At 37.9% G+C, this 15,739-nt stretch overlaps 1 protein-coding gene across 2 annotated transcripts in view; it reads left to right on the top strand.

Moving 5' to 3' along the window:
- TMEM135 (transmembrane protein 135) overlaps nt 1-15,739 on the top strand; it is a 160,789-nt gene that overhangs the window by 91,478 nt on the left and 53,572 nt on the right. For both annotated transcript variants that reach the window (XM_039562906.1, XM_039562912.1), the window contains one exon: nt 7,013-7,059. In XM_039562906.1, the coding sequence (XP_039418840.1) occupies nt 7,013-7,059 (47 nt within the window). The remainder of the gene's footprint in view (nt 1-7,012; nt 7,060-15,739) is intronic.

Raw genomic sequence — 15,739 nt, forward strand, 5'->3', positions numbered from 1 at the left:
TAAGTAACCAGATTTAAATTTCAGCTTACATACGGATTTAATACTTAGAGATGTTAGTTAGTTTTCATTTGCGGTGTGGTATTTCAAGTATATCACTAATTCTGCCTTTCCAATATAATTTGAACACTTCACAACTAATTCACATTTATTTGTCAAAATTATAATGAAGTAAAGTTCAAATCATGCTGGCTGAATTGACTGTGTTGTTAGTATCAGGCTATGATTTGATCTGGGTGTGGCTTAAGCTGTCTGACCCTGCCCCTATTAGTCCTTGAGAACAGAAAATAGTTGCTTTCTGGTGGGTCACGTCTATGACTTGTTTTTCTGTGCATCTCTGTGCCAGCAGAAGACACATGGAATAATCAGCAAAAAAAAGTTGCTGGAGGAGGAGTGATGACTGCATAGGCTGATGTTGCCTGAAAGAGCTTTGTGCAGTTTCAACTTGAGCTGTGTGCATGGCCCAGCAATGGGCAAACCTGCACAGCAAGATGTGTAGCCATCACGAGGAACGTGTCAGGTTGTAGGAAGATCGTAGTGACCCAATCTTAGATTTTAAAATATGTATTTGAAGTGTAGATTTTTAAATTGAACTCAGTACACTCCAGTGGTATAATACAAAACTTTTGCTTGTGTTGGTGATGAAACTGCAGTTTCATTTGGCAACTGCTTTTTGTGCTTCAGTCTCTCAAGCCTTGTGCATGCTTGAAAGCAGTGGGCTCTCCTTGGAAGCTTCCAGAATGGATATTCTGTGGCTCTGTCACTGTATGTTGTAGCTCTGTTTGCTGTGGCTAATAGAATATGAAAATTGGGGGAAGAAACTTGACAAGTGTTGAGGAAACAAACGAAGAATTCTGAAATGCTTAGTTATAGGAACGTGTGTGTGTATATATATCTACACGGAATTTGTGAACTAGAAAGTTGAGGGTTTAATTTTTTTTTATTTGCTGTTCTTCTGGGACTGGCAGGTGCTCCCAGTCTTGGCTCAGTTACTGTCTGCATTGCCAATTGTAACCTTCTAATCATGATCCAACAAGAGTGCTTTAACAAGAACCTATATAATCTCTTGTTTAATAACACATACTAGTGTTTCTTTTGATCTTATCAGCCCAGAGATTGCTTCAGACTTGCTGGCAGAAAAAAATCAGGAGCCTCTAACAGCTGAGTGTTGTAGGTGTAGCTGAACTGGCCCTGTGCCCAAAAAGTATCTGACAGATTGTTTTCTGCATTTTCGTAAAGCCTATAAATTTTACAGCAGCAGCAATGTTGCTTCAAAAGTTGCTTCAAAAGTTACTTAATTTCAACTAGAAAAATAATCATGTGGATGACCACAGGTATGACAAGAGTTTTTGCCATTGCTTTTGATAGCTCATGAAGTTCTCCCCAGATATGCTGCATTTCAATTAGAGAAGGAGCGAAGGTGTTATAAAGGTTTTGATTTGACAGGCTTGACTATAGAAAGAAGATAAAACATTGCATCCCTTGAAATGACCAGAGAGATGTGGCTCCATTTCAGGATTTCCATTGGCATGTCTTTTGGGATTATTGGAAGTTCGAGCTTGGTGAAGGACAACCACCATTTTCTCTTAACTCCTTATGCTTTCATACAAAACCTAATAACCCATTTTCAGTGTAAAATATCTTTATTTTAAAAACTTCATTAATGACATTTCTGTACAGGAACTGTGTGACTTCTTTAATAAGCAGTGGCAATGCTGAGAATTGGAATAGCTCATTTTTGCTGCTTGCAGCAATACTTAGGAATTGAGGAGTGTTCCTAATAGAAAAATAAGGGATGTTATAAAGATATTTAAATGGAAATTAAAAAATAAGTAAATCACAATTTTTGATTAGTGTGTAAAAGAGAAGAGATATTATATGACTTCACAGGAACCAGACAGTGCCAACCCAGCAGGTACAGACAGTAATGTTTGATGATGGTTGCACATGTTCGGTTACAGCTGTTGGATCTTGGACTCAGAGTCTTGGCTATTCCAGATCTGTACGTGCTTGAGGAAACTCAGAGTGCTTTGCATGCCCCCTTGGCTCCTTCTCTCTCCCTGGGGGATTGAAAAACAAGGAGCTTGTGGTTAAATGTAGAGATGGTTGAAAACACCCTAGCCTTGTCTAAAGCACTGCTTGGTGCTCTAAGGTGCCATCTGTGGGACAGCACTGGCCTTGGAGAAAGGAGCATGGGACCCAGAGACACAAAAAGCTGGATGGTTGCAGTAGGGCTGGAGCTGCTGCAGGATTTGGGAGTATGTTTTCCCTTCAGTCTTCACTGTATTTTCACTACACCTTTAGTAAGTCTTTTGACAGACCTGAAGTATAAGTTTTATTTGACATTTATTCAATAGTGAAATTTAAATAAAAGTAACAAATTCAGAAGCTTTTGCTGAAGTGTACATATGCATATTTTATTATTTGTAATGCATTTGTTTTAAAGACTTGCGTCAGTAATCCTATTGTTATGAATGCTGATGTGACAAGACACCATAAAATCATTTAGTTGGATACTGATCAATACTGGCTGGTGAATCTCACCACACTGCATCAAGTGTACACAAACCAGTCTAATCACATTGCATTAATTAATCTTGGTAAGCAGAGAAAAAGTTGCCGTTTTACTAGTCTGAGTTTGACAAGACTTCAGGTTCTAGCTGTCATTTGCAATTTTTTTCTACCAAATTAAGGAATAGTTTTTAACTCCTGCAGGCTGGTACTCCAGCTACCTTCCTGTCTTCTCTTGAATAAGCCTCAGGCATTAACATACTGGCAACAACTTTAGTTTTATAGCAATAATGTAACATGGGCATTGAGTTGCTTTTTGTATCTGCCTCTCCTGGGGTTTTTTAGCTCACTAACTGGTGGGAGTAGAGTTGTGCTCTGGAGAATCTACTGTACTTGCCCAAAAAGAACATCAGTCTAAGAAGTGGTGGAAGAGTGATGAGGGATGCAAGTGATTATTACTTACTTAGGACAGTAAATAGATAAGTGGTTTGGAGAGCAGGAGAACTAGTTCAGTGCTCAGGAAAAGAAAACCCCTTGCCAAACCCATGGCTGATGTCATCTAGTGTTAAGCGGCTGTATCAGCCTTCCTTTGCACTGTGTAAGTGCCATTCATGGCAGCAGTCTCAGAGGTATAGCTGATGCTCTTGGCACCTCCTGGGTTTTGGGCTGAAGTTCTCCCTTTTAGTCCCATGTAGGTGATGATGTAGCTGTCACGTGAGAACTGCTGTCTCAGCTAATGGTGACTAATTCCATCAGGTAATTGTTTACTGTGGTAATTTCTTGCCTGCGGCATTAAATAATGGTGAAAAATAACTATTTATATTAGTAAGAGTGGTCATCAGATCAGATTTTAAGAGGCTGAATGTAAAGTGATGTGGCTCCTGCTTTCATGTAAGTTCTCTTTATACAGCTTTTGGTGTCTTTGTTGTCTTTTATATGACTTCTGGTATCTTTATCTAATTACTCAGAAAGGCTGTGATTTCCATCCCTTTTAACGACTAGAAAATGACAGAAAATTGCATGCTTTTTAAACTAGCTATTTTGTTATTGGAAAAGATTAACAAATATATTTCATAAAGACAGTTCATTGATTAGGATGTTACATACTGTGCAGGTGGAAAAGAGATATTCCATACATATGTATTTCCTGTGCCATGGAGTACAAGAGCATTACATTAATCTGCATGACTAGTTCCATTATTTTAATTTGTTTTGTTTTGGGTTTGTTAGAAGGGAGTTTGCTTAAGAGATAATCTTAGTGATAAGAACCATAGAAAGCATTTTAATAAGACCAATAACACATCTTGAAATAAAATTTAGGAACCACAAGCAAGTGTAGCTTTGGGGAGTTACTGTTAGTGATGATCTTTTTTTTTTTTAATTAGACCAATTAATATGTATGGAAAAACCAGAGTGGCTTTTGGGTACAACAAATCATTCTTCATGTCTGAAGTAGGGGTAAATTAGAAAAATGGACTGTGTAGTCAAAAGTCCCATGGAGTATCTAACATGATCCCTGGTAATAATAGCTGATATAATAAAAGGTAATGCAACTACCATGCTGCTATTCAACTGTGTGTGAATGTAAAGGTGAGAGGGGGCTTATAACCTCTAGCAGCAGAGACAGCAGTAATCTCTTCTGTGGATGAAAGTCTTATTTTAAGGAATAAAAAAATATGCAAAATAGTTGGGGTTTTCTGCATCATATATTTTAAGAGTAAAGATTTTTAACCAGCTGTACAAAGCTCCTAGTTATATATATATATCCCACTTATATAGCTTGTAACTTTGGAAGAAATTGGCTGAAGTACTAATTACTGAAGGGGCTTATTTAAACTGGGTTTTTAATTTTCCATGGTTTTTACCACTAAACCTTCCCTCAGACAGACTTTAGCTGGCAGTTCAGTTTTCTGTAGCATGCAGCCTTCAGGATCTAGGAATAGTTGCTTTGTTTTTATCAAGTGTAGCTGTACCTCTCGCATTCATTGCAAAGTGGTTGATCAGGAAGGTAATGGTTTTCAGGCTTTATGAATATATTGGAAGTCAAGTGTCATGTGCCAGTGGTTGAAGCTGCCTTAGGTCTTCTGTGAGCTGCTAGTAGCACTATGCAGTGTTGGAAGTGTAGCTCCAACACTCTGGGTGCTTCTACCAGCTAATATCACGGATCTGCCCACTTACCTCCTTCGGTCTTCATTAAATATATTATGTGTACTTCCAGTGCTTTTCCTTTTAATTACAAGGTCTATGTTACTTTATCACAGGCTTCAGTCCTCCTCTTTATTCTGGACGTATGGAAGAACCAGCAGCCTCCAATCAGAGACCTTTTGTACCCCAGGAAATCTGACTATAATGGAAATACTTAAAGAAAATGCACATAACCTCAGGATTGGGTAATGTGCGGGAAAAGCCTGAATACACAAGACTCAAGTAGTTTTGATAGTTTTAACATTGTTATTTTCCCTTTCTTTGGGCCAAGATTTTTATCTGGCTGTGAGGGCAAGTCATTTGTGAGCTGCTGCTGCTGCTGCTGTTACTGGGTCAACTGCTGTCACCAGTGTAGGCTGAGGGCATTGGAAAGCAGCTTTGCAAAAAAGAATTGGGGGTCCTGGTGGACACCAAGCTAATCATGAGCCAGCAAAGGGCCCTTCCAGCACAGGAGACCACTGCCAGCAGGCTGAACAAGGTGATCTTTCCCTTCTACTCAGTGCTGCTGAGACACATCCATAGTGGTGTGTTCAGTGCTGGCTTTCCCAAGCTGAGAAAGCTGGGATGCTTTAACCTGGAGAAGAAAGCTCTGAGGGCATCTTAATGATGTATATAAATACTTGTTAGATTATTATCAAACTTACTGGGGAAAAAAAAAGGTAAAAAAAGAATAAAAGAAAAAAGGGCAAGAAAAATACTATTTAGTGAACTGAGTGTTTTTAGTATGCAAAGGCATACATATTTTTTCAAATTTTGTTTTGTTTTGTTGTCCCCTGCCCCCCCCCCTCCCCCCCCCATCCTCCAGAAAACTGGTTCTTTGCCATTTCTCACTTACTTCCCAACATTGTTGCTCAGGCTGTTAAGCCTTCTCCCTGTGTCTCCAGAAAAAACCTCAAGAGAATTGATGGTTGTTGTTTGATTGATTAAATACATTTTGAACTTTAGAGGATTCGGGCAGATTTTTTTAAGTAGAATTTGTGTTTAAAAACAAGTCTGCTTTTGCTGCTGGTTTGAAATGAAATATACCATTACCCTCATTAAATACACCTTTGCCCTAATGATTTCATATAAAATGATTTCAGATGTTCATATTTTTGATGCAGATAAATAAAATATGATAGTTCTGATGAAGGAAAAGGAAAAAATGGGTAGTTTACAAAGCAGTTGTTACAGTGTCTTGTGTCACCTAGTTTTAAGTCACCTGCCAGAGGATTTATAAAAGGGAAATGGTTTCATTTGTAAGGGTTTTTTTTGTTCTGAAAGTCATTGTAAAGATTTCCTGTGCAAATTTTTGTCACTCTTTCTGATCTGTTTTAACACACAGCAGCCTCCTGTTCTACAGGTTTATAACCTAATTTGCACCTCTGCCACCTCTTTCATTTCTTCTCACGTGAGATGTCTGTATGGTCTCATGATCAAAACTTCTTCAACCCTTGAAAATAGGTGCAAATACTTTCTGAAAGACTTGCAATATTTCTGTAAGGATTTTGCCTCCTAAATGATGGTATGAATATGGGCCAGTATATCTAGAGCAAAACAATATTTTCTCACTTGTGAGCTGTACCTAACAAAAATGGAGTGGATTAAGGCAGGTTTCTCTGAGTTCCTCTGCGGGTGGTAAGGAGGAGGTAACAGCTCTAAGCCCCAGCAGAGAAGATGGCAGAAGGAAGGACATTCCCCTCTCAGTGCGGGAGAGCTGCTGAGTTTGCTCATTGACTCTTGTATGATGACATTGATAATATAGAGCGAGATAGGATTGTTCCATGTGAGTTTAGCACTAAGGTAACCTACTGTAAAGGATACTCTTGATTTGGAATAGAATTAACTGCTCTCAAACTGGCTGGAAAGCAGTTCAGCAGAAGGAGCTGATTATGCAGACATTTTAAACACCATGCCCTTTAAACTGAAACAATATGATATTTGAATAAATCACTAAAGCAAAGACTGCTAAAATATGATGTTTAATTTTCAGTTCTAATATTTTATTGTTGAAATTCTGTTGTTTTATACTTAATTTATTACTTGGTCTTTTATTACAGACGCTTTTAAGTGGTGCCATTTGCTGTGTCTGTTGTCCCACTACCTTGGCGTGTATTTCAATTTTTTAGCTTCTACAGGAATCGCTCAAAGTCCACTAGAAACTAGGCAATCCTTTTGGGTGGACTCAGACAAGCTTTCATTCTGGGCCCTCAAGCACATAAATAAAGTGTAGTTTTATAGCAAAAGTTATAAAATCTTCATGATCCAGACCATGCAGTAGTAGTGTGTTATGTAATAACACTCTTTCTCCTTCTTGTAGGTCCTTTTGTTCTGCATCACAGCTGCTCTGTTCATGTTCTTCTTCAGGTATGTCACTGGTATATTTATTTATGTGGTAAAAATTGTTTAGAACAGTGTTTCTTAGAGTTTACTGTTTTTTGGTATTCATGTGTATATTGTATATTCTTCACTCAAGCGGAGTTGAGTGGAGTGCTTCTGTGGCATCACCCACTTCTGTGAACATAATTGGGCTAAAAAGGGAAATGCCAAGTCTTCTGGAGAATGTACTGATTACTTAAGGAGTTTTATCTCCTAAGTATGACCCTGGAGATCTAACAGTGTAAAAACAACTGAAATCTGCCTTTCATGGCTCTTTTCAAGAGCTCATGGCAGGAAGATCACATTTTCTCTTCTGGTAAAAATAGAGAACAGGAAAATCAAATTTTGTGGTCTTAAATAATATCAAATATTTGATATTATTTATTTTTTAATAATATCAAGTATTTGATATTATTAAAAAAATGCATGCAGGTGTAACTACCTTCTTTCAATTTTCGAGTAAACTTGTTTCACATGTTTTCACAAGCTTTGAATTGTATTCCTGTTTTAAAACTCACAGTAGTGGGAGATGGATGAGACACTCATTTTAATGACTTGTTTCTTTCTTAGTTTGCAATATATATGTATGTCATTTATCTTGTTTCCCTTTAAATACCAGACCTCTCAAATTTTCTTCATTATATCTGAAGTTGGAAAGTAGCTTTTTAAAGTAACCTTTGACTACAAACCTTTGACTTAGAATTTTCTGCGGCATGCAGCCATCTATGGTTCTTCAAGTATGATCCCCTGGTAATTGCAAAACTCTGGAAGCTGCAGCTTGTTTTTCATAATTCCATTACTTACGGATATTGGCCAAGAACAGTCTGTGGATAGAAGAGGGCTGTTAATTTAGGGGATTCGAAGAAATGTTCCTCCTTTCATTTATAACCCATTAAGAACCTTGCATTGGCAGTCTTCTTGCTTTATTTTCTTCTACGTCCCAGAGTGAAACCATAACAGCCTCAGAGAATTTGTCTTGTAAGGTTCAGGTTAAACACCTGCCTGCATGAATGCTGATCGAATGAGCTCAGAGCACTAAAATTCTGGTCAATACTATAAATATTGTATGATCTTGGAGGAAGCTAGTTGTCTCCTATTTATGTCTTTGGTAGTGAACCAAAATTTTCTCTCTAGTTTTAGAGAGAACCTGCAATCACAGGTCTGCAGAGAGATCTGCAAAAATCACAGAATCCTCAAATAGTTTCGTCTGAAAGGGAGCTTCAAGGTCATCTAGTTCTAACCCCCCTGCCATGAGCAGGGACATCTTCCACTGGACCAGTGCTCAAAGGCCCGTCCAACCTGGCCTTGAACACTTCCAGAGACGGGGCTTGTCAGGGAAACCGTTCCAGTGACTCACCACCACAGGGTATGCCACAGTAAAGAATTTCTTCTTAATATCAAATTGAAGCCAACCCTCTTTCAGTTTGAGGCCAATACCTCGTCCTGTCACTACATGCACTTGTAAAAAGTCCCTCTCCAGCTTTCCTGTAGCCTCTTTAGAGGTGAGAACTGACACAGAGCCCAGACGAATTTGGTGTATTTTTCCCTGACCTGACACAGAAACACTGGCAGTTGAATGGGCTCCAAACCACTTTCTCTTCTAAAATAGTGACTCCATGCCAAGGCTGATGGAATATCCTGTTGAGCAATCATCAACAACATCTAATTCCTTTTGTCTTTGTATTTTAACAGAGGAATTAAAATAGATGATCAGGTTTAGTTTAATTCTTGGGGAAAAACATCTACTTGTAAACACCAATGAATGTGCTAAGACAAGGTAAATTTGTCAAAAATAATTAGCACAGACTGGTTTCTGAGGTGGGTTTTTTTTCCTTTCTTGGTGTAATCAATATTGTGAGTAGGACTTCTTCCCAGTGTGCTACTTTTCTGAAGAAACCAGGTTTAGAGGGATCTGGGTGAAAATACCTCTGGGTATGCACAGTCTAGTCAACTGCTCAGGGAGAAAAGACAGCAGAGAGGTCACTTAATAAGGCCTCAGAGTTGTCCATTTTTCTGGACTGGCTGTGACTGTGAGTTGGTCGCTGTCTGAACCCATATGGGAATTAACCATTGATCCCCTTCAGTAAGATTTTGGACAGCCCTCGGAAAAATCCTGTGTGGAGTCCCAGGGAAGGCAGTCTTCCTGTCTCTGTTGCCATTTAAAGCAGAAAATAATTGGGAGAGTCATTAAATTACATTTCCTATTTAATGGCTCAAAATCACTTCAGCTTTTTTCTTAATCATAAGTGGATCAAACTGACAAAATCACATTCATACTTTTGGAATTAACACCTTATTCAAAGTCAGATCTGTTTGGCTTGTAGAATATATTCCCAGTGACTATAAAACACTGTTTACTCTTACCTGAAAACCAGAAGATTCTCTTTTGCATTGTTTTTAATCAGTTTCCGGAGTGGCTGTTTTATCCTCTCCAGCCAACTAAAATGTCAGCCAAGGTACTGAGAGCAGTAGCAGTCGCCAATATCATATATCATCTCTTTCATTATTGAAGATAAAATTCTAGTATCTATATGGTGTAATTTGAAGCTTAAAACATTTCTGAAAAGAGACTTAATATAAGTCTACCTCTACACTATGAAAGTCTGAGTGATGCTTGGGAGTCAAATGTTGCAAGGAATAAAAGCAAAGTAGTAATTATCTGAGTTCATATAAACTGCCTTATCTGGGGTTATCAGGTTCTCTGATCTTAAAAATGATTACTGTTACCAATAGGTAGCCCTGGTTGGCACTGCATTCCTAACAGCTCCAGATTCAACTAAATTTGGCTACTATTTCTGCTCTGGGTAGTTTTGAGCTGAATAATTTTCCTTGCGCAGCTTATACCATGATGCGTGGCAGCTGCATTGGCACTGAGCCAGTGGTTCTGATTGGGACAGCGTGGAAAGAAAGCAGAGATGCTCCACAGCATTCACATGGACTTTCATGGTCATTCTTAAGTAACTGCATACCAACATGGCTTAAGGTGATCTTTGCTGAATCTAGGAGATAAAAAGTTGTTTGTGTTGGAAGGTTCAAAACTGTTTTCTTCATGGAAGAATTGAGACATGTTCTATACATCACGCAGCTTCCAGGGTATCTTCTAGGTTGCTGTGTTAATAGCAGCCTGTAAAGTTGAGTTTGCTTAGTGTTGCTTCTGGAAGGCCAGTGCTCTGGTTGATAGTTACCCATTAAAAGAGGAAAAAAACCAATATGGGACATAAATGCAACATGATTTTACCTCTTCCTTGGGGTGGGTGTCTTCCTACCCATCCTACTCTTACAGGAAATACTGATGTAACAGATGTATGAATCTTGGTCTATGGAAGTATATGTATTGTTCTTCTTGATTTATTTGAGTATTTCCTTTTCTAGTATCATGATTTTCCTCAGAATCTCATTATAATGTCCATCTTATATTATTTTCTAACCAATTCTGTAACAATGTAATAATTGTAAAAATTCTGTAATCATCCTGTAATGATGAGGCAGGTTTCATACTAGTTGAAAACTTCACTGAGCAGCCCTGATATTTATCACTAGAGTTTCCCCCAAATTCTGTTGGACTGTACAAATGCTATTGCCTCTGCTACAGGACAAGAAAAAAAAGGTGCTAAACCTCAGGTGTTAAGGAGTGAGGTTACAGAAATGAAATGGTAGAAGGAAAAAACAGGAATAATTACTCTGGAATAGATAAAGTGGGAGGAGAGTCAGAGTGAAAGGTAAATTCTGAAGAAAAATACAGAAAGGAAGACAGTAGGAAGAAGGAAGGAGAGAGTGACTGAAGAAGAAAGAAAAAAGGTCATGTCAGGAGACAGGACAAAAAATAGAAGAATATACTAGGAAAAAAGCAGCTGAAATGCAGATGATAGGTTTACAAGCAACAGAGTTATATTTACAGACAGAGGAAGCATATTTTAGTGCAGTATTTTTTTGTTTCTTCTCTTCCATCCTCATCTTGTGGTACTTTTCTCCTATCTTGGACCTCTGTTTTTTCTCAAAATGCTTCTGCTCCACTCCACTGGAAGTGATGAAATTAAGATGCATTATTCATTTGTGGATAGCTGTAGTATACACAGTATGGTGAAATCTGACATATGTATATTTAATTCACACATATAGGCAACCACAGTTGAAACAGGATTGTTCCCCTTCCACCCATTTTTGCCTAAGAATCTTAGATGCAGAAGTGTGTCTGGGGAGAGGAATGTTCTTGTATCTGTAGGATATTATCTGAAAGAATTAATTTTTAGGTGATATTGAACTCCACTGGCTCTGAGTATTCACCGCTTACTCAAAAACCCCAGTAGTTTGTGGTGTGATCTGACGTCATTGTGTCAGCTGATGTGTTGTGAGTAGGACTTCTTCACAGTGTGCTACTTTCCTAAAGAAGCCAAGTATTGAGGTGTCTGGGTAAAAATACCTCTGGATATGCACAGAGTCTGGCCAACTCCAGTTCCCTTCAGGGAGAAGAGACAGCAGAGAGGTCACTTGATCAGTCCCCAGAGACCATTCTTAAAGTGTCTTGTAATAAAAGTACGCTTTTCTTTAATGCTTCTAATTTTTTTTTTAAATTGAAGTTTGCAAATAATTAAGGTTGTGGGCAGAAAGGTTTTGATTATACCATGGTTTCATGCCATCTTATTTCAGTTTGAATAATTCTTGGTACTGTCCAGAATACTCTTCTAGAGTAATGGGATAGAATGAAATGGAGAAGCAGGAGGGATCCTACAGTGTGTAAAATAAATATTTGTAAAACATGGTGAAACTGTTGTTTTAGTAGCAGTTTCATTTTGAATATTACACATGGGATTTTTTTTTGGAAGACTGGTGCAATGGCTGTGCATTTTCGTGCTTGAAGAAATCCACATAATACAAAACCTGCAATTTCCGTACAATAAATGAACACCTACATGTAAATCCTATCCATATAAACTTAGAAAATCCAATGATGTGTTGGCAGACTACACTACTGGTTGCTATAGCAGTTAATCCTTAGACCATATACTACCAGCTTATAATATGCACATGTTAATTCATCTGAACCTTAAAATGCTCTGAACCTTAGAAAGCAAAGCTCCACCTGTGAGCTGAAACCATCTATTAAGGGAAGCTGGATGTTTCTGATGATTGATTGGTCGTAAGTTGAGGATGAAGGCTGCCTTCTCTAGAGGTAAATGCTAAAGTGTTATTTTCTAAAACAGTAATTTCAGACAATCTGAAGTTACTGCTGTGATTTCACAATGCAGGACATCATGTTTTGCATAACTCAGGATTTGCATAGCTCACAGCAGAAAGCTCTTGATCTTTTAATGGCATTTATATATTATGTGCTGATTAAAAATGGTTAATGAAAAGAACATCTAAGAAATGCAGATGCAGTGTCATATACTGCTACTAAAGCAGAGTACTGAAACTTGTGTAAGTCACTGAAAACCTTTGAGAAAGGTCCTTTTGTTCACAGGGCCCTTTATGCTATCTCATTGAGGAAATTCTAGCCTCCCAAATTACAGCTATTTGCTCTTCTTTCTCTGTGAAACACATATCCTGTAATTTATTCAGTATTTTTGACACGATATTTCAAAGTGCCTTTATTTTCTTTTAAAAATGTGTGGTACCAGTGCCTTGTTAGTCTCTTGTTTCATCACCTAAACTGCTTGAAAGATATTTTTGCTTTATAATTCTACTTTCCTTCTGCAGTAGAATCAGCAAGCTTAACAGTCGGAGTTGCTATTATATGGATTTAATATCAAGTAATCTTCCCCTTTCTTATAAAGTTTATTTTGGAGCCTTTTCCAATTGCTGTAGAATTACAGGACTGCATTAAAAGTCCTCTGCTGTTGAATTATTAGGTAATAAATCAGAAGAAAAAAAACAGATGAGGATTTTTTTCCATGTTTATGTATGATTTTTACTGTCCTTCTATAAACATCTCAAAGTTAGTGACTCAAAGCATTGTTTTGGTAACTGTCATGAAACTTGATTTCTGAGGTATTTTGGATGACCTGGTGAGTAGATGAAAACATTCAGCCTCCTAAGAAATGCTATAAATATCAGTTTGCTTTATTTAGTGTGAGCAAAAGTAGAACACGGATTGCAGGAGAGGGTTGGGGATGAGAAGATAACCTTCTGGGTTAACTCAGGCACTTCTGGCAGAGACCTGCTGCTGGACTTGCACAGACTGGGTTCAAATATAAATGTGGGTAAAAGGTGAGATAATTCATGTTCTGTTTATGTACCAATAGAATAAAAAGTGAAAAAGGATTTTTACTTTTTTTCTTTTCATGAAACATCTTTTTTGTTCTCTCGTAGTCTTTTAGGAGACTCACTGCATTTTAGTTCTTTTGTCTCTTTAAACTTGCTATGCCATATAGTACTTTTGGGTTTGGTTTGAAGGGAAGTTTTGTGGATTGCTGAGTTTTGCGGAGCTCTGGTCCGAGCTTTCTGCTCCATTCACAGGAGAGGGAGACTGATCCCCTCAAGCTAATGCTGGACACACATCTGTAGTTCAGAAATGTTAAAGATGTATCTTCAGCATATTTTTATTAGTGCAAGAATTCGAGATTTTTAGATTTTCATACAGGTAAGAAGAATATCTGGACCTAGAGATTTTACAAAGAAAATGTATATTTAGGGTGGAAAATTGTAGTGTCCAGCAGGATTAAGAGAAGCATCTTTCGCTGGTTTGTGAGCCTCTCCTGACACTCTTGCACCTTCATTGTTTGGAGTGGCTGCTATACAATATCCATGAGCAAATCCCACTTTTGCTATTTCTGTGTTCTTATATTTACAACTGCAAATGATTATTTCTCACCTATTCATTTGGGTAGTACTGGAGGAAGAGGACAACAGTAGTATCCATAAAATGAGAAGAAATCAATTTTGATCCCTAAACTAGCATTAACCTTACAACAATTAGATCTTTAACATATCTCTAGGGCCTGTTTCCAAGACTAATCTTCATCTTTAGGCACCTATTTGACATATTTAAGTTAGGAAATAGGAGGGAAAAATGGGCACATCAAGAGGGCAGTTCCCATCTTGTGTAGGTTTAACTTCTGTTGCAGAGCTTCCTCTCTCTAACTGATGATACAGGGGATTGTGCACCAAACTTAACTTGCATAGTTCTAGGTGGAATACATCTAAGCTAACATTTTTCTCTAAAGTTACCTAGAGACCGTATTAAAATTATTCTGAGGGATGGTAAGTGTTTAAAATTAATGAAATGCTGAGATACTATGGTTTTAATTTTTTTTCTAACCTATTCTGCATACATGGCCCATATTATCTTTCTATTTCTTGGACCCATTTTTGGCTTTAATATGAAAAAAAAATTACCTTGTGTTCTGCTAATAAGAACAAAAAACCTAAAGAGACATTTATACTAAAGTATTTAAGTATTGATTTTTTAATGGGTTATTGCCAAAGTTTTTGGATGGAAATGACAGTAAAAAGACATCATAGAACAAACTGCTCTCCTGCTTGGAAAAAATATGTGAAACATTTGAAAATCTCCTTCTGAGTTCTAAATAAAATTATTGTAATTTTTACAGTAATATAAAGTTCAAAACTGCAGTAAACTGTGATCTCTTTAGATCCTTCTCAAGGGGAAAAGTTAAAGTATTTATACTTTTTTTGTGTCCTGGAGATGCATCTTTGGAACTGGAAAGGTTTAAATTTGCCAATATTTATTTCTGTCTTTCAGAAAGTACATGCCAATTTGGTAACAGTATTTAAAATATTGCTTTAAATTAGAGATTTGTCATGTAATGTTAATTTTATGAAGTTTTTTTCTAGTACCTTTTCTTGAGAAAGAATGTGTTAACAAAATATTAAGTTTGGTGATTAAAATGTAGCATTTAATATTCGTGTTTGCCTTCTGAATATATGTGTTTGTGATATTGAAATGTTACTAGAGCAGTCTTAGTCTTGAGATACCAGGAGTTATTGGACTAATTTCCTGAAAATACTCTGAGAGAAAACTTCTGACATTTTAATGATGATCGTTGGTCGCGTGACACCTGTTGCATTTACAGTTTCTCCCAAGGAGATACACACCACATCAGCCTTTAATCCTTGCACTCGTTACTTTATGGTCAGCTGTGGTATGGCTGTCACGCCAAGCCAAGCAGTGTCACCACATCCATGCGTACCCCCAGAAGAGGTGCAGAGTCCATATACACCATAGGAAACTAAACCAAATCTGAGAGCCTGTACTGCAAGATTTAGGTGTTCAAAGGGATAAGCATAAATAAATTTACAGTATTTTAAACACTCCTTCTGGTAGTAAGATCAAAGCAACTGTTACCTGGTGCTGAGTCGTGCAGGTGTCATCTCTGCCTCCCCCCGTCCGAGCCGGCAGCTCCGCAGACTCCTGAGCAGCAGGTGAGAGTGTAGGAAAGGTGAGATAGTCACAGTGGCAGTGTCACTATCAGCAGAGACAGATGATTAGCATTGCTTTCCCAGAGTTGGGATCGATTGTGAGGAGTGGTGGTGGGAGCCAAGGAGAGGGAAGGGACTGGGAGGAGGCTCTGTATGGGGCTGTGTGTGGTGGGAAAGCAAATGCTCCTCTTGAATGCCTTTCAAAATATTTTTTTCTTTGGATCCTCTTGACGTTGACTGATGGGTTACACTGAGTTCCAAAACTGGCTGCTTCCCCTTCCCCTTATCT

This window comes from Corvus cornix, chromosome 1 (assembly GCF_000738735.6).
Source record: "Corvus cornix cornix isolate S_Up_H32 chromosome 1, ASM73873v5, whole genome shotgun sequence".
Lineage (NCBI taxonomy): Eukaryota > Metazoa > Chordata > Aves > Passeriformes > Corvidae > Corvus > Corvus cornix.